The sequence below is a fragment of the Scyliorhinus canicula genome, chromosome 8 (assembly GCF_902713615.1).
Source record: "Scyliorhinus canicula chromosome 8, sScyCan1.1, whole genome shotgun sequence".
Lineage (NCBI taxonomy): Eukaryota > Metazoa > Chordata > Chondrichthyes > Carcharhiniformes > Scyliorhinidae > Scyliorhinus > Scyliorhinus canicula.
In genome coordinates, this window is record NC_052153.1 from 4603538 (window position 1) to 4621963 (window position 18426).

Here is an 18426-nt window from a genome sequence, read left to right on the forward strand (position 1 = left end):
TCAAAAAGGTTCGGCGGGGTTACTGGGTTGTGGGGATAGGGTGGAGGTGTGGGTTGGTCTTTCCGGTGTGAACTCAAATGGCCTCCTTCTGCATTGTTATGTCTATGTCTAATACAATAGCCTTAGACAAATGCAATTCCAAACCTATTATATACCAACATATTCTATACTGCAAATCCACTGTGCACAACCTCCAGAATGAATAATTAATACTGAGGATTTCCCACTGTAAGAAGAACTTGAGATTTTGAGCATCTTCATAAAATAAATCTACATAAGAAGAATTGTGGGGTGAAGACCAAAGAGAAGGTTATACCAGGTCTCCATCCTCTTTGCAGCCCTGAAAGTTTCTTCAAGAGTTCAAATCTTAGCTTGTACTTTGCTGAATATAGTCAGTTGCACATTAGAATGCCTGTTCCATGGAGAAGTTTGCCTCAGCGATAGAGTCAATACATAAACCAGGAAGTGGTAAAATAATGACATTAATGGTAAAGGGAAAGGTACATTCTTTCCAAAGGCAAACTTTCTCGGCTGGACCAACACCTTGCTGGAATAGTAAACACTAGTGTCTCAGCACCCCGCGCGCGCCCAGTCTCAGCACCCCGCGCGCGCCCAGTCTCAGCACCCCGCGCGCGCCCAGTCTCAGCACCCCGCGCGCGCCCAGTCTCAGCACCCCGCGCGCGCCCAGTCTCAAGTACCCCGTGTACACAGTCTCAGCTCCCCGTGTACACACAGTCACAGCTCCCCGTGTACACACAGTCTCACCTCCCCGTGTACACACAGTCGCAGCTCCCCGTGTACACACAGTCGCAGCTCCCCGTGTACACAGTCTCAGCTCCCCGTGTACACAGTCTCAGCTCCCCGTGTACACAGTCGCAGCTCCCCGTGTACACACAGTCGCAGCTCCCCGTGTACACACAGTCGCAGCTCCCCGTGTACACACAGTCGCAGCTCCCCGTGTACACACAGTCGCAGCTCCCCGTGTACACACAGTCGCAGCTCCCCGTGTACACACAGTCGCAGCTCCCCGTGTACACACAGTCGCAGCTCCCCGTGTACACACAGTCGCAGCTCCCCGTGTACAGTCGCAGCTCCCCGTGTACACAGTCGCAGCTCCCCGTGTACACAGTCGCAGCTCCCCGTGTACACACAGTCGCAGCTCCCCGTGTACACACAGTCGCAGCTCCCCGTGTACACACAGTCGCAGCTCCCCGTGTACACAGTCGCAGCTCCCCGTGTACACACAGTCGCAGCTCCCCGTGTACACACAGTCGCAGCTCCCCGTGTACACACAGTCGCAGCTCCCCGTGTACACACAGTCGCAGCTCCCCGTGTACACACAGTCGCAGCTCCCCGTGTACACAGTCGCAGCTCCCCGTGTACACACAGTCACACCTCCCAGTGTACACACAGTCTCACCTCCCCGTGTACACACAGTCGCAGCTCCCCGTGTACACACAGTCGCAGCTCCCCGTGTACACAGTCGCAGCTCCCCGTGTACACACAGTCGCAGCTCCCCGTGTACACACAGTCGCAGCTCCCCGTGTACACACAGTCGCAGCTCCCCGTGTACACACAGTCGCAGCTCCCCGTGTACACAGTCACAGCTCCCCGTGTACACAGTCACAGCTCCCCGTGTACACACAGTCACAGCTCCCCGTGTACACACAGTCACAGCTCCCCGTGTACACACAGTCACAGCTCCCCGTGTACACACAGTCACAGCTCCCCGTGTACACACAGTCGCAGCTCCCCGTGTGCACACAGTCGCAGCTCCCCGTGTACACACAGTCGCAGCTCCCCGTGTACACACAGTCACAGCTCCCCGTGTACACACAGTCTCAACTTCCCGTGTACACACAGTCTCAACTTCCCGTGTACACAGTCTGAGTACTTTGTAGTGTTCTATATCCAGCCATTGCCAGTGTTGTTTCCAAAACCCATCTGCTTATTTAAGCTGGAGAATTCTGTTCATGAATAACTAGATCATTTAAAAAAACAAATAAGTTAACATTTTAATCTGAAGTAAAAAAGCATTCAGTAGCACAACATTTACAAAATAATTCCAATCTACAACAGGCAGAAAGTTATCCGAAGCATGACATTTAAGGCTTGATTAACGTAATTTCTAAACGTCTCAGGACAGTCGGGGGAAATTCAGTCTCCCAAACTGTATTTCTACTTCAATACATTACAAAGCAAAGGGGAACCGTTCCCAGTAAATACAGCCTTCACGGTGTTGAAATTAGTCATCCTCTCAACAGATAGAATTAACCATTGGAGTCACCTTTGCCGTGTAGTTCTGGCTCATTTCTGGCATCAATGCTCCTTTTTATCACCTCCCCACTTTGTTTCAGCCACGCTCAGTGTACTTGGATGACTTCACCCCAGTCGCCAATTGGCCAAATGCCATTTTCTTGCACATTCGCTGGTGAACTTTTCCAATCCCAACTGGTTACAGGGATTTCCCAGTTCTTACCATAGTTTGCTTCCACGTACGAGAGCGTTTTGCAGGGGACCCGTACTTTCAGTTCCAGAAATTCAGTCCAGCAGAGGGTAAATTTAGGAAATATGTATCTGTAAAAATAATTCGGTAGGAAAATAATAATCATCATCTTTATTAGTGTCACAAGTAGGCTTACATTAACACTGCAATTAAGTTACTGTGAAAAGCCCCTAGTCGTCACTTACCACTCTCATTGGCCCTGCACCATTCTCCCTTTGGTCATTTAACGTCACAGGCATGAAACATTAACTGGTGGGTTTCTCTCTCCACGGATGCTGACAAACCCTTTCCGAGTATTTCAAGCATTTTCTGTTTTTATCCACAGTTGTGCGGTTTTAAAATGAAGTCTCAGAGATTTAAACAAATGAACAGCTTTATTATGATGTTAACACTCCAGGCTGCTACGTTACACTTCGCGTTTACCCGTGCAAGTGGGCATCGACATGAATGAGAAACCTACGCCCTTCAAAATAGACCGGCATAATCAACATGTATCTGTTGCCAGGCCACTTCTGGCCATTCCAGCGGGGGGAGCAAGGCTAATGGCAGCAGGTCCCGCACTTTGTCTGAGACAAATACATTCCCGCCTTCTCAATTCTGGCGTCAAGCTCCAGACACCAAAAATGGCTTCTGGCCATCTCCTTCCTCCCGACAATATCACAATGGTCTTGCTGTAATTAATTTAATATATATTTTCTTAATAGTGGTGGAATAATGCCCATCATTCCCCAGAGAAGACAACTTTCCTGTATAGATAATTCAAGTCTTTGAGCGGAATATGGCTTGAACTCAGAGTCTGCGCCTGAAATCTGTCCTCAAAGTTACATGTCCATGAACTCTGATAGTACTGGTCATTCCCCGTATGTTTGCTCAAAGTAGAAAATGTTTCCACACGAACAGCTTATTGACAAACTATTTGGTAAGGGTAGTACAGCGGTTACCACTGTCGATTCCCAACTCGGGTCACTGTCTGTGCGGAGTCTGCATGTTCTCCCCGTGTCTGCGTGGGTTTCCTCCGGGTGCTCCCGTTTCCTCCCACAAAGTCCCAAAGACGTGTTTGTTAGGTGAATTGGACATTCTGAATTCTCCCTATGTGCCCGAACAGGTGCCAGAGTGTGGCAACTAGGGGGTTTTTCACAGTAACTTCATTGCAGGGTTAATGTAAGCCTATTTGTGACACTAACAAAGATTATTGTTATTAGTCGGGAGAGTCCAACGGTGTTCTCATGAAGGCTTGTCTGACGATACTTGATTGTGTATGTGTGCGCTGACGAGAGCAATGCCCATCTCTGCATCCTGCTCGCTACCATTGATGGAAACCCGGTATGAGGTCCAAGAATCGTTGTTAGTGGACGATGGTCCATCAATGAAATGAATTTCCTCCCAGACAGGCATTGGTAGACCTGTTTTATGTCAAAAATGACTCCCAGAGGTTCTCTCTCTATCTGCACATAATTGCTTTTGGCCTCATTCCAGGTCCTGGATGTGATTATTGGCTTCTCTTCACCTGTGAGCATTATGCGGGAAATCACTGCCCCGACCCCCTAAGGCGATGTGTCACGTGCCAGTTGTAGGAGTAAATTTGGATGAAAATGTTTCAGGAATTCTGACTTGAGTAGCACCTCTCTGGCTTGCACGAATACCGCAGATTGATCCACCCATGTCCACTTTTCATTTTGACACAGTAGATTGTGTACGGGTTTTAGAATAGTCGCCAGATTAGGGACAAACCTTCCAGAATAATTTAGTAACCCTAAGAAAGATTGAAGTTGGTTCACGTTCTGAGGTGCGGGTGCCTCAGTAGCGGCTTTGCCTTTTTAAGGTGACTTATGCCGTCCCTTGTCGTCGATGACCTGACCAGATATTCAATTGAAGACTGGAAAAATTCACATTTGTCTTTTCAGATTCTTAATCCATAATCTTCAAATCTCTGGAGTCTGACATCCGGATTGCAGAGATGTTCTTCCTCATTCTTTCTAGTAACCAAGATGTCATCCAAGTAACACTGGACTCCCTCTGATCCACTTATGTTTTGGTCCATAGCCTGTTGGAACAACGCTGGCGCAGAAATGATGCCTACCAAACGGTAGGTTTTCAATCTTTAAATAACCCTTTGTGTGTCACAATCGTCAAGAACTGTTGTGAATCTGAATTCATATTCATTTGAAGATGTGCTTGACTGCGGCTGATTTTACTGAAGTGTTGGCCTCCAGCCAACCCAGCGAATAAGTCATCATGAAGGAAGAGGGTATGCTCTGCACAGTGCAGGATTAATAGTGACTTTAAAAATGCCATAAATGCATACAGATCTCTCTTTTTTCAATCATTGGTGCGATCAGCGTGGTCCAATCACTCAATGTTCATGGGTTCAAGGACTCCTGTTTTGACCAGCCGTTCTAATTTTGCCTCCACCTTGGGTCTGATTGTGTATGGCATTGTCCTAGCCTTCATGAATCTTGCCTGGCCTTCTTCCTAGATCTTCAGCTTTACTGAGATATCCTTCATGCTTCCCAGCTCGCCGATAAAGACAATGGAATGGTTTGTCAAGATTTTAGGTAGATTCAGAATCTGTCATGAGATTTACCACGGCCCAATTTAATCTGATCTTTTTCAGCCAAGTTCTTCCCATTATTGCTAGTATTTTCCTTTGACTCTGTGCAAGGACAAATCTGTCATCTGTCCATCTAATTGCTGTTACATCAAACGGCCCCTCAATAGAACCACTTCTCCAGTCCACATTCTTCACACTATCTTCGAGAGTTTTCGAGCGACATGTCAGAGGTGAGGAGAAATTTCTTCACCCAGAGAGTGATGAATTTGTGGAATTCACTACCACAGAAAGTAGTTGAGGCCAAAGCGTTGTGTAATTACAAGAAGGAATTAGATATAGCTCTTCGGGGCTAAAGGAATATGGGGGAGGAGGGGGAGAGGCAGGATCAGGGTACTGAACTTGATGGTCAGCCATGATCATAATGAATGGCTGAGCAGGCTCGAAGGGCCGAATGGCCTCCTCCTGCTTCTATTTCTATGTTTCCGTATGAACTCCATTGCTCTGCATTCTTATCGAACAGCCCCACAGAGCCAATTACTCTGGCCATTTTTCACTATGGAAGGACCTGCGTGTGCATGATGTGCCACAAATGTTCAGCACTTCCATTTTCCCCAAAACAATGCACAACTCAAGCTCAGCCTCTTTCCCTTTGTGTTTTACAACCCCAGCTCTGAATTTGTTGTTGCTCATCCCGGTGCTGTTAGAGATCATTTCGGGCACAGCACGTGGCGAGCTCCTTTCTAAAGTTGTTATCTTTGGATTCCTCGCTGAAATTTTACTTCATCCCGTGGCTGTAACCGTTGTTTGGCTCCCCCATCACCAGCTTTCGTGCAGCGATCATTTTAATTAGTTATTTTTCTTTTTAGGTGTCGACAAACCCTGTTCGCCTCCCTCGTCGCCAGTTTTTTTGGGTGGTTTTAAAATTAAGCCTGCAGACCTCAAGAGGTTCAAATAAACGAAGAGCTGTACCAGGAGATGTTAACACTGCGGGCTGCTATGTTACACTGCAAGTTTGCCAGCGCAAATGGTGATGTCACGTGATCGATCTCTTAAAGTGCCCCTGTTCAACTGCAAGGCTGCTAGGAAGGAAATACTCGAATTACGATGAATACACAACAGCATTGAGTTGTTTTGTGTTATAATTGGTTTCATTTGTCTTTAAAAATAATTTTTTAATTCATGAAAAAGCAATGCAATACCCTAGCATTCACTGGTCTCCGGGAATCAACTATTTTGATTTGACTCTGCACAGCTACCAGTTTTAACTTCCTCCAGCCCAACAACAAGGAGGGCCTGAAGCACTGCTCCATGAACCCATGTTCCTCTAACTCTGGTCTCCTGTGTATCCATGGTTTTCTTTGCTCCAACATTGGTGGCCGTGCCTTTAGCTCCTCTGGAATTCCTTCCCAAAAGCTCTCCGCATTTTCTCCATCTTTAAGAGGCCCCTTAAAACCTACCTCTTTGACTGAACTTCTGGTCACCTGTCCTAATAACTCTTTATGCAGCTTGGCATCAATGTTGTTTGCTAACTCACCTGTGAAGTAACCCAGGGTGTCGGACTACCTTAAAAGGCACTACATAAAACGCAATAGGCGGAATTCTGGGCAGCTTTCCCACTGGCCAGAATGGCGGGAGCCCGTGCCAGTTCCTGCACTTGGAATATCATTATGTACCGGCACCCTCTGAGCTGATTCATCTGCCTGTCGTTGGCTGTCAGGTTTGAAGGTCCAGGCAACATATTTAAATTCCAGTTCAGCACCTTCATATCACTCTCTCCAGCCCATCTGTCTTCACCAGCCCACGCAGGTTGTCAGGAACCCAGAGGGATAAGGCTAACACAAGACTCAAGAAGAAGACTATTCCTCAATTCAAGTTCCTCTCCCTCGAGGCCATCACCTGTGAGGCACCCATGCCCAACCTGGACCTCTACCCACCGCAGCTGGAGTCTTTGCACATCCTCTTCCAGTACACAATGTTGTGCCTTTGACCCCTTGTTTGAGAGCTTTTCATGCAGCCTTGTCAGGACCCAGCTTCCCTCCCCACGGTCTTCCCTCTGCCTTCAATTGTTCATCTTCTTTACACACTTACTTGCCCCTCTGCCTGCCATTGCGGCCCCTCGCCTTTCCTGCTTGCACATCCCTCCTTCCACACAACCCCCTTGTCTTCATCAGGCCAAATACATCATCCCCCCACCTGCCTCATTCCACCCCAGGTTGAATTCTGACCTTTGTTGTGGTGGCTGCACGAGTCCCAAAGCACAGTGCTGTCCAGATCAACATTGGTGTGTGCATCACCGGGGGGGGGGGGGACGAGACCCCTGTACACCCCAACCCCAGGTGCAGCACTGCTTCGAGAGGGTGACACAGGAGGATCAATGTGTCCAGCAGCACAGTGCTGTCCATGATGACCAGCTCGGCGTGAAAATGGAGGCAGGAGCCGGTCTGCCTGGGCAGAGAGGTGAACAGGGCATCAGGGGTGGTGCAGCCCTGCAGCAGGAAGGCAGCGTTGCGCTCACCTCAAAGTCGACTGAGGACTGCGGACCCGCTTTTTAGGAATTGGGTTTCATACCGTTTTATACTGTAATTACCCACAGGCGTGACGCAAGATTGGAAGCCCTGATGGGATACCATCAGGCAACTGTTTGAATGAGCATTCATGAGATGCAAGTGACAGCATATGTAATTCACACCACCACCACAGCCCCATTAACACACCATTGGGAGAATGACTACTTGGTTTTACACCCGCAGGTTTTCGACCTTTTGGCTCCTGCTAGATTCTCCTCTCTTACCTGACACAAAACCACTGTGGGCGGGCTGGGAGAATTTTTACCCAATGTCTTGTTGCTTATAGGAACTGTATCACTCGATTAGACCATGTGGCGTGCTCTATCTCTCTCTCTGATTCCAGGGTGCAGTCAGAGGTGGTTCAACCAGTAGTTGAGCACGGTGAAATACGAACAGAGTTTATATAAACTGGGTAAGAAGTCTTACAACACCAGGTTAAAGTCCAACAGGTTTGTTTCAAACACGAGCTTTCGGAGCACGGCTCCTTCTTCAGGTGAATGGAAAGGCTTGTTCCAGAAATGTTTATATAGACACAGTCAGAGATGCCCCGGAATGCGAGCACCTGCAGGCAATCAAATCATCAAAGATGCAGAGAGAGAGGTAACTCCAGGTTAAAGAGGTGTGAATTGTCCCAAGCCAGTTCAGTCGGTAGGCCTATGCAAGTCCAGGCTTGTTGGTGGGGGCCGAATGTAATGCGACATGAATCCCAGATCCCGGTTGAGTCCGCATTCATGCGTGCGGAACTTAGCTATAAGTTTTTGCTCAGCAATTTTGCGTTGTCGCGTCTCCTGAAGGCCTCCTTGTAGAATGCTGACCCGGAGATCAGAGGCTGAATGTCCTTGACTGCTGAAGTGTTCCCCAACTGGAAGGGAACAGTCCTGCCTGTTGATAGTCGCACGATGCCCGTTTATTCGTTGTCGCAGTGTCTGCATGGTCTCGCCAATGTACCACGCTTCGGGACATCCTTTCCTGCAGCGTATGAGGTAGACTACATTGGTCGAGTCGCACGAGTATGCGCCGCGTACCTGGTGGGTGGTGTTTCCACGTGTAATGGTGGTGTCCATGTCGATGATCTGGCATGTCTTGCAGAGATTACCCTGGCAGGGTTTTGTGGTGTTGTGGTTGCTGTTCTGAAGGCTGGGTAATTTGCTGCAAACAATGGTTTGTTTGAGGTTGCGCGGTTGTTTGAAGGCCAGTAGTGGGGGTGTGGGGATGACCTTGGCAAGATGTCCATCCTCGCTGATGATGTGTTGGAGGCTGCGAAGAAGATGTCGTAGTTTCTCCGCCCCAGGAAAGTACTGGACGACGAAGGGTACTCTGTCAGTGGTGTCCCGTGTTTGTCTTCTGAGGAGGTCGGTGCGGTTTTTTGCTGTGGCGCGGTGGAACTGTCGATCAATGAGTCGAGCGCCATATCCCGTTCGTACGAGGGCATCTTTCAGCATCTGTAGGTGTCTGTTGCGCTCCTCCTTGTCTGAGCAGATCCTGTGTATACGGAGGGCTTGTCCATAGGGGATGGCTTCTTTAATGTGTTTCGGGTGAAAGCTGGAGAAGTGGAGCATCGTGAGATTATCTGTGGGCTTGCGGTAAAGCGAGGTGCTGAGGTGACCGTCCTTGATGGAGACGAGTGTGTCCAAGAATGGAACTGAATTTGGAGAATAGTCCATGGTGAGTTTGATGGTGGGATGGAACTTATTGATGTCATCGTGTAGTCGTTTCAGTGATGTCTCGCCGTGGGTCCAAAGGAAAAAAATGTCATCGATGTATCTGGTGTATAGCATCGGTTGAAAGTCCTGTGTGGTGAGGAAGTCCTGTTCAAACTTGTGCATGAAGATGTTGGCATATTGAGGTGCAAATTTGGTCCCCATGGCTGTTCCGTGCGTCTGGATGAAGAATTTGTTGTCGAAGGTGAAGACGTTGTGGTCTAGAATGAAACGGATGAGTTGCAGAATTGCGTCTGGAGATTGGCAGTTGTCGGTGTTGAGGACTGAGGCTGTTGCAGCAATGCCGTCGTCATGGGGGATGCTGGTGTAGAGTGCCGAGACATCCATTGTGACGAGGAATGTTCCTGGTTCAACTGGTCCATGGGTGCTGAGTTTCTGTAGGAAGTCCGTCGTGTCGCGACAGAAGCTGGGTGTACCTTGTACGATGGGTTTCAAGATGCCCCCGATGTGGCCAGAGAGGTTCTCACACAGGGTCCCATTGCCTGAAACGATAGGACGGCCTGGTGTGTTGGCCTTGTGTATTTTCAGGAGGCAGTAGAGATCTCCAATGCGGGGATTACGTGGGATGAGAGCACGTAGGGTGTTCTGAAGGTCTGGATCTAAGGTCTTGATCAGTCTGCTGAGTTGGCGGATGTGTTCCTTGGTTGGATCTGCGGGTAACTGCCTGTAGTGTTCCTGGTTGTCGAGTTGTCGGTATACTTCTTTGCAGTAGTCTGTTCTGTTCTGTTCAGTATGACGGTGGCCCCTCCTTTGTCTGCTGGTTTGATGACGATGTTGCGGTTGGTCTTGAGAGTGTGGATGGCGTTGCGTTGTGCTTGGGTGACGTTTGAGGCTGCCTTGTGATTGCGAGTGATGAATCTGGCATTGACACGACTTCTGACGGCTTGAGCACACATGTCGAGTCTAGGGCAGCGGCCTTCCGGAGGGGTCCAATTTGACTCTTTCCTTTTCGGTTGCTGCACTGCAGATCTCGCGGTCTGCTGTTCCGGTTCATTGGTCGTGTCCCTGGGTTCGCTGTCGGCCTCTTGGGGTCTGTGGAAGAATTCCCGGAGCCTCATTCGCCTGATGAATTCCTCCGTATCTGCCGCGAGACTGATGGGGTCCATTTTGGTGGTGGTGCAGAAATTGAGCCCTCTGCTGAGGACTTCGATTTCGTCTGGTTGAAGGGTGTAGTCTGACAAGTTGACAATGGATTTCCCTGTATTGCTTTCGACTGTTGTACCGGGAGAAGCTTGATTGCTGCTGGTGGTGATGCCAAGTTTCTCAAGCTTCCTGTTCTTGGTGTGCATGTAGGTGGCATAGTATTGCTGTCTCATCTGTTTGGCGGTGTTCCGCAGCTGGTCTGCTGTGTCCTGAGCGCAAGTTGAGAATATGGCCTCTCTCTTGGTTTCCAGGTTGCGTCGACTGCTGTAGAGTTGGTGTACGAGGTGTTTGAGGAGTCTCAAGCCGTCAGAAGTCGTGTCAATGCCAGATTCATCACTCGCAATCACAAGGCAGCCTCAAACGTCACCCAAGCACAACGCAACGCCATCCGCACTCTCAAGACCAACCGCAACATCGTCATCAAACCAGCAGACAAAGGAGGGGCCACCGTCATACTGAACAGAACAGACTACTGCAAAGAAGTATACCGACAACTCGACAACCAGGAACACTACAGGCAGTTACCCGCAGATCCAACCAAGGAACACATCCGCCAACTCAGCAGACTGATCAAGACCTTAGATCCAGACCTTCAGAACACCCTACGTGCTCTCATCCCACGTAATCCCCGCATTGGAGATCTCTACTGCCTCCCGAAAATACACAAGGCCAACACACCAGGCCGTCCTATCGTTTCAGGCAATGGGACCCTGTGTGAGAACCTCTCTGGCCACATCGAGGGCATCTTGAAACCCATCGTACAAGGTACACCCAGCTTCTGTCGCGACACGACGGACTTCCTACAGAAACTCAGCACCCATGGACCAGTTGAACCAGGAACATTCCTCGTCACAATGGATGTCTCGGCACTCTACACCAGCATCCCCCATGACGACGGCATTGCTGCAACAGCCTCAGTCCTCAACACCGACAACTGCCAATCTCCAGACGCAATTCTGCAACTCATCCGTTTCATTCTAGACCACAACGTCTTCACCTTCGACAACAAATTCTTCATCCAGACGCACGGAACAGCCATGGGGACCAAATTTGCACCTCAATATGCCAACATCTTCATGCACAAGTTTGAACAGGACTTCCTCACCACACAGGACTTTCAACCGATGCTATACACCAGATACATCGATGACATTTTTTTTCCTTTGGACCCACGGCGAGACATCACTGAAACGACTACACGATGACATCAATAAGTTCCATCCCACCATCAAACTCACCATGGACTATTCTCCAAATTCAGTTCCATTCTTGGACACACTCGTCTCCATCAAGGACGGTCACCTCAGCACCTCGCTTTACCGCAAGCCCACAGATAATCTCACGATGCTCCACTTCTCCAGCTTTCACCCGAAACACATTAAAGAAGCCATCCCCTATGGACAAGCCCTCCGTATACACAGGATCTGCTCAGACAAGGAGGAGCGCAACAGACACCTACAGATGCTGAAAGATGCCCTCGTACGAACGGGATATGGCGCTCGACTCATTGATCGACAGTTCCACCGCGCCACAGCAAAAAACCGCACCGACCTCCTCAGAAGACAAACACGGGACACCACTGACAGAGTACCCTTCGTCGTCCAGTACTTTCCTGGGGCGGAGAAACTACGACATCTTCTTCGCAGCCTCCAACACATCATCAGCGAGGATGGACATCTTGCCAAGGTCATCCCCACACCCCCACTACTGGCCTTCAAACAACCGCGCAACCTCAAACAAACCATTGTTTGCAGCAAATTACCCAGCCTTCAGAACAGCAACCACAACACCACAACACCCTGCCAGGGTAATCTCTGCAAGACATGCCAGATCATCGACATGGACACCACCATTACACGTGGAAACACCACCCACCAGGTACGCGGCGCATACTCGTGCGACTCGACCAATGTAGTCTACCTCATACGCTGCAGGAAAGGATGTCCCGAAGCGTGGTACATTGGCGAGACCATGCAGACACTGCGACAACGAATAAACGGGCATCGTGCGACTATCAACAGGCAGGACTGTTCCCTTCCAGTTGGGGAACACTTCAGCAGTCAAGGACATTCAGCCTCTGATCTCCGGGTCAGCATTCTACAAGGAGGCCTTCAGGAGACGCGACAACGCAAAATTGCTGAGCAAAAACTTATAGCTAAGTTCCGCACGCATGAATGCGGACTCAACCGGGATCTGGGATTCATGTCGCATTACATTCGGCCCCCACCAACAAGCCTGGACTTGCAGAGGCCTACCGACTGAACTGGCTTGGGACAATTCACACCTCTTTAACCTGGAGTTACCTCTCTCTCTGCATCTTTGATGATTTGATTGCCTGCAGGTGCTCGCATTCCGGGGCATCTCTGACTGTGTCTATATAAACATTTCTGGAACAAGCCTTTCCATTCACCTGAAGAAGGAGCCGTGCTCCGAAAGCTCGTGTTTGAAACAAACCTGTTGGACTTTAACCTGGTGTTGTAAGACTTCTTACTGTGCTCACCCCAGTCCAACGCCGGCATCTCCACATCATATATAAACTGGAACAGGGCTGAATATTCACCAGGTAAATGGCACTTGTGCTTTACACATTGGACCAAAAATTTCAGATGCCTGAAGCTGGATCAGCAAAATAACAAATAAAGCAGAGTACCATCTAATGAAATATAAAAACAGAAACCAACGGGAAACAGGACAAATGTTTTGTGGAAGAAACCCTTCGAGTGTGAATTTGTCCCGCATTTTCTGTTTTTAAACCTTTCATGATGCTTGCTTCTTGTAAATAAAACCCCCCCAAAAATCTGGAGTTCTTTGGAATAATTCAGTATGTGAATTTTTAAGTTTACAGTAGTTTTACAATACATAAAACAATTAAACACAATTTTTTACCCAATCAACATATGGAAAAGTAGGATTCAATGCTATCTCATTAGGGGTTACAGCAGTGGGCGACACAGTGGCACCGAGGACCCAGGTTCGATCCCGGCCCCAGGTTACTGTCTGTGTGGAGTTTGCACATTCTCCCCGTGTCTGCGTGGGTCTCACCCCCACAACCCAGACGACGTGCAGGGTAACTGAACTGACACGCTAAATTACGCTTAATTGAAAACAAAAGAATTGGGTACTCTAAATTTACTAACAAATAAAAAATTTTAAAAATAAGGGGATGCAGTAAAACACAATTTGCAACAGCGTTTGTTCTGTAGAATAGCTACAAGATGCTGTGGTTATCAGAGCACCATGAACTGGTGACTACTTTTACAAACATATGACGGGGAAGAGAAAATCGTCCCCATATTCGTAATGATCTTTGAAGTCAGCCTTTACTAATTTAGAATCTTCTGTTTCAGGTTTTTAAATATAAAAACAGAAAGGGGAATAGACTGGGAAACAAAATTACCAGCAGGGAATTTCCAAAACAGGTATTGCTAAGCTAAAAGGCAATTTGTAATTATCGCAACTTCTTTATGAAACGCATCATCAGACTTGTGCTGAACTCCTGGTTTAAAAAAAAATGTCAAATGACTAAAATACAAGCTGCAATATAAATACTAACATGCCTCCCTCACGTGTGGTGGTGTGGTGGTTACGGCATTGAACTTAAACACGAGAGATTGTGAATTCAAATGTCACCATGTTAAGTTTAAAATTGAATTTGGTTAATCTGGTAACGTGTGGACCAGCACATTACTGTGGCAGTAGCTGGAGTTTGAATTTTTTCTTCTCCCATGGCTACAATGATTATGTGGTAAATATAAATATTATTAATAGGATATTTTTCCATGGGGGTGCACACCCACACATGACCTTGATAGTGGTGCACCTAACAAAATTAATTCTGCACATGGATAGAAAAAATTAGAGGGAGCATTGACCACAAGTTGAAGGAAATAAATATTGGTAGCAACATACTTGAATTTTTTGCCAGTTTTGACCTGGGTTCCTCCATTCCACATGTAGTCAGCCTCTTCATAGAAAAAGAAGACATCCAGTTTCACACCTGCTGACTGAAAGGAAAGCTCCAGACTGTCATCTTCCTTAAACAAAACAGAGTAGAAAAAGGTCGGACTGAATTGATTGGAGATTTTGACATGGTTTGATGAGATTAGGTTAAACAGGGTCCTTCCTCTGCTTTAACTAATGGGAGGCACTATTGTCTGATCCAAGCCCACTCGTAATAGACTCCATCAAGATCTAGACTCTAAAAAAAATGGCTTTGGAGACGTGTTTGAGATGTTTTCCTGGATGTACTGAAGTAGACAATTTGACTCCCAGAAAGGAAAATAAGCTTTTCTATAGAAAATCAAACTCGGAAATATCAGCAGAGTAAAGCAACGGGAAAATGGCAAAGAGGTATTTTATTTCCATTGGCCAAGTGAACTTTTAGTTCTTGCTGAAACGTGGTGTTTATGTAGTGCCGACCCAGAGATCTTTCTTTCCCCTCTGAGTTTCCAGTGAGCATGCAGCCACAGATCATTTTCCACAGCTGACGGTCACAATATCTGAGCAACAAAGCCTTTCCCTCTAATCCCAACAAATGCCCCTCAACGGCAGAAAAATTTAACTTTTCCACAAACAACCTCTTTAACTGCTGACATTATTAAAATATAGTTTTATTTGCTGTCCTTGCCCGTCTAAGTATTATTTTACATGATATGGGCCTACAGCATATGTTACAGAAGAGGCGTGAAACCGTTAAAAATTCTGACGACGCATCTCTCGTTCTTGTGCTCTCTCAACTCATACAGTGCACAAAGAGGAACTAAAACTTTACAGCCCAGTGAAATAATCTAAAGGCTGAGTTTACAACAGAATGTGCGCACCACAGTTCATAGAATGGGCAGGACTGTACTGGAAAAACTTCTTGAAAGCACTTCTAACCATCAATTCCAGAAGTATATTTGTTATTCTACCTATGGTATTTTTATACCGTTCCTATTCATATCATCAGAGAATTTACAGTGCAGAAGGAGGCCACTCGGCCCATCGAGTATGCAACAGCCCTTGGAACGGGCACCCTAGCTAAGCCCACACATCCACCCTGTCCCCATGACCCAGTAACCCCACCTAACCTTTTTTGGATACTAAGGTGCAATTTAGCATGGCCAATCCACCTAATCTGCACATTTGTGGACTGTGGGAGGAAACCCACGCAGACACGGGGAGACTGTGCAAACGCCGAAAGTGACCCAAGCTGGGAATCGAACCTGGGATCCTGGCACTGTGAAGCAACGGTGCTAACCACTGTGCTACCATGGCCCCCACGGTGTATACGAGGAAACAAAATGGCCACGAAGATTTGGCTAGTTTTACAGTAGGTTGCTAATTGCTGGTTGGTAGCTTTATAAACAGATTGTTTTATCATAGCTTTTTCCTAATTGTATGATAATTGAAGGGATTGAGCTAATGGTTACCGCTCACTTAACAGGATTTGTGACTGTTTTTAAATAATCAATTTTCAATAATACCTGAGCCAACCATGTTGTTTTTGTCTTCAGAAACTCTCGACTCAAACCGATCCCAGTAGATGTAAAGCTTTTAATTATTGATATAAAATGTTCAATTATCTAAGAAATGACGACTTAGGAAATTCTGCATTGACTCACTTTCCCAAACTTATGCTTCAGCGGAAGTCCTGCCCGCTGGAACGCTGTGATAATATCAACTTTATAATCCTTTATCAATATTCCCAAATCCACATCTTTACTGTATGGTATGATATTACATTGTCTGAACCACCCTAGAAAAATGAGAAAGGAACATTTTAGGCGGCACGACCTTTGTCAGCTTGCACTACTAAAGTCCAAAACATTAAACACTTCATAACAATGTCAAAACGCCACGTCTAGACTGGATGTCACTTGCAGCAGCTTATTGTATCTCTAAACCAACATCACTTTCCAAAAATCCTGCAATCATCAAAATGTCACCTTCTTTCTGAAGAGAGAGAAAACAATAACCTCAGAGTTTCACCCAGAACAATAATGTTGAAGACAAAGCCACCCCCAACACACGCACGGAGACCCTCCCACATGCACAAGGGTAACCCCTCCAAGGCCTGGGAAGCCTCCATGGAGCACCCAGAGTACTGGCCTGGCGCTGCCGGGGGGGGGGGGGGGGGGGGGGGGGGTTTGCCTGGTGGTGGGGTGCGGGTGAGCCAGGGCACTACCCAGGCATTTCCCTCTCCCCCCTGGGGGCTATACTCACCTATGCGCCCCTGGCGGGTTCCCTTCGCCCGTTTTCTATTTTTAAAAACATATTGCAAAGCTCGCCAATGGGAAATGAAAATCGCTTATTGTCACGATAAATGTAACTTCAATGAAGTTACTGTGAAAATCCCCTAGTCGCCACATTCCGGCGCCTGTTTGGAGAGGCCGGTACGGGAATTGAACCGTGCTGCTGGCCTGCCTTGGTCTGCTTTCAAAGCCAGTGGTGAGGGGGGAAAATCCCAATGTCGGGGGATGATATGGCAGGGGAGCCCTTTAATGATATTATAATTTATCTAAATTAGGTGCCTGAACTTTCTGGGCGGGATCCTCATTACATCACTGGTGGGGGATGGGGAAAATCTGCAAATGAGATTTCACCAATGAGATTCTCGTTTTTTACTCATGCAATTTTTAATTCACGTTACCATGTAATGTGGCTGTGGTTGCCAACGCCCTCTTAGTGTATGGCATCTGAAGGAGGAGGGTCAACTCTTGTTCAGAGTCTGCTCTACATAATCAGTAATGAGTCGGTGTGGGAAGGCAGTGAGGGAACAATTTTCTTCTCAATGATTGACTAACCTTCATTGAGGCTGCTTACTTATAAATTTGTGTCCTTTAGCTTGTCCTTGAAGTTTAATTCAAAAGTCCTTAAATTATCATCTTTGCCCTCTATTCTTTTTCCTAAAGCAGTCTTTGCTTTGAATTAACAGAAATACAAAATGTATTAATTAATCCTTCCTGGACAGTTGTGTAAGCTACCTGACGTACATGATTTTCTAACTGTACACTTTTCTATCCAGTTCATGGTTTAATGGTCATTCCCGAGAAGCCTCCATTCCTCCGATTCCAGGTTAATTTCTTCTCCGATCTTTCAGCTTCTTTAATCTGCATCCATTTGACCCCTTTGTGCTTGCAATTTCCACCCAAAATTATTACATCTGTTTCATTATACTGCTCTAGTCCTTCCATTCCGCAAACTACGGAGGGTAGCTTAATTCAAGGAATGGCTGGGACTTTGAATACTTTCACATCTTCTGACCATCCCTCCTTGTTTTAATTGAAAACATTAATTGGAATTGTATGTCTCCAAAGCAACTTTCAGTACATTTTCAGCAAACTATTCCAAATTTTGCACATGGTACTTTACCGAGGCATGTTCCGCTGCTCAGCCAGAATGGCACCTCCTGTCTATTCAATACTTCTGCAGCCCGATGAAGCAAATCCTTCGCCTTTTTCTTAAATTCCATAGCATCTTGCGATGTGTCCTCAGGGTACACCTATAATTAAACAGTTGCATATTGGGATTTAAAGCAGAGAAACAGTGAACCGTCCACTAAAAATGGATACTCCCATTGTGAATACTTTGTTATGTGACTTTAGCCAGGCCGCTTTAAAATAACTTGACACGTTAATTAATTGTAATGCCTCCCCCCAAACAAGGTATAGCAATGCTGTAGGCACAGTGATGACTGACACAAACATAAGTTGTAATTGAGCTAGTGAATGAAGAATAATTATGAAGCCATTACACTGGTACCTTGGACAAGAAAGATATGCTGCTCGGGCAAGCAGTATATTTACTGTTCACATAATTATGCACAAACTTATAAATCAAGCATACAATTAGGAAATGACTATACACATATTTGATTTGGGATCAACTGCTGGATAGGATTTCCATTAAGGCAACCCAATGAGGTTTCTGCATTAATTTAAGTATAGTGTAGCTTAG

The 18426-nt window shown here is 46.9% G+C and overlaps 2 protein-coding genes across 5 annotated transcripts in view; both read right to left on the bottom strand.

Annotated features, from left to right (window-relative positions):
- LOC119970593 lies at positions 1–2253 on the bottom strand. The gene is made up of 3 exons (XM_038805466.1): positions 2196–2253; positions 1420–1944; positions 1–1349 (listed from the first exon to the last, which is right to left on the bottom strand). Exons 1-3 carry the CDS (start codon positions 2251–2253, stop codon positions 832–834), a joined length of 1101 nt encoding a protein of 366 aa, XP_038661394.1. The 3' UTR covers positions 1–831.
- Positions 1990–18426, bottom strand: part of fktn (fukutin) — a 26993-nt gene continuing 10556 nt past the window's right edge. For 3 of the 4 annotated variants that reach the window (XM_038804047.1, XM_038804048.1, XM_038804052.1), the window contains 4 exons: positions 17842–17971; positions 16092–16225; positions 14398–14522; positions 1990–2577 (listed from right to left, as the gene is read on the bottom strand). In XM_038804047.1, coding sequence (XP_038659975.1) covers positions 2364–2577; positions 14398–14522; positions 16092–16225; positions 17842–17971 — 603 coding nt within the window. In that variant the 3' untranslated portion in view covers positions 1990–2363. Of the gene's footprint in view, positions 2578–5473; positions 6134–14397; positions 14523–16091; positions 16226–17841; positions 17972–18426 lie in introns of those variants that run through there. The other variant, XM_038804049.1, reaches the window with a different exon arrangement.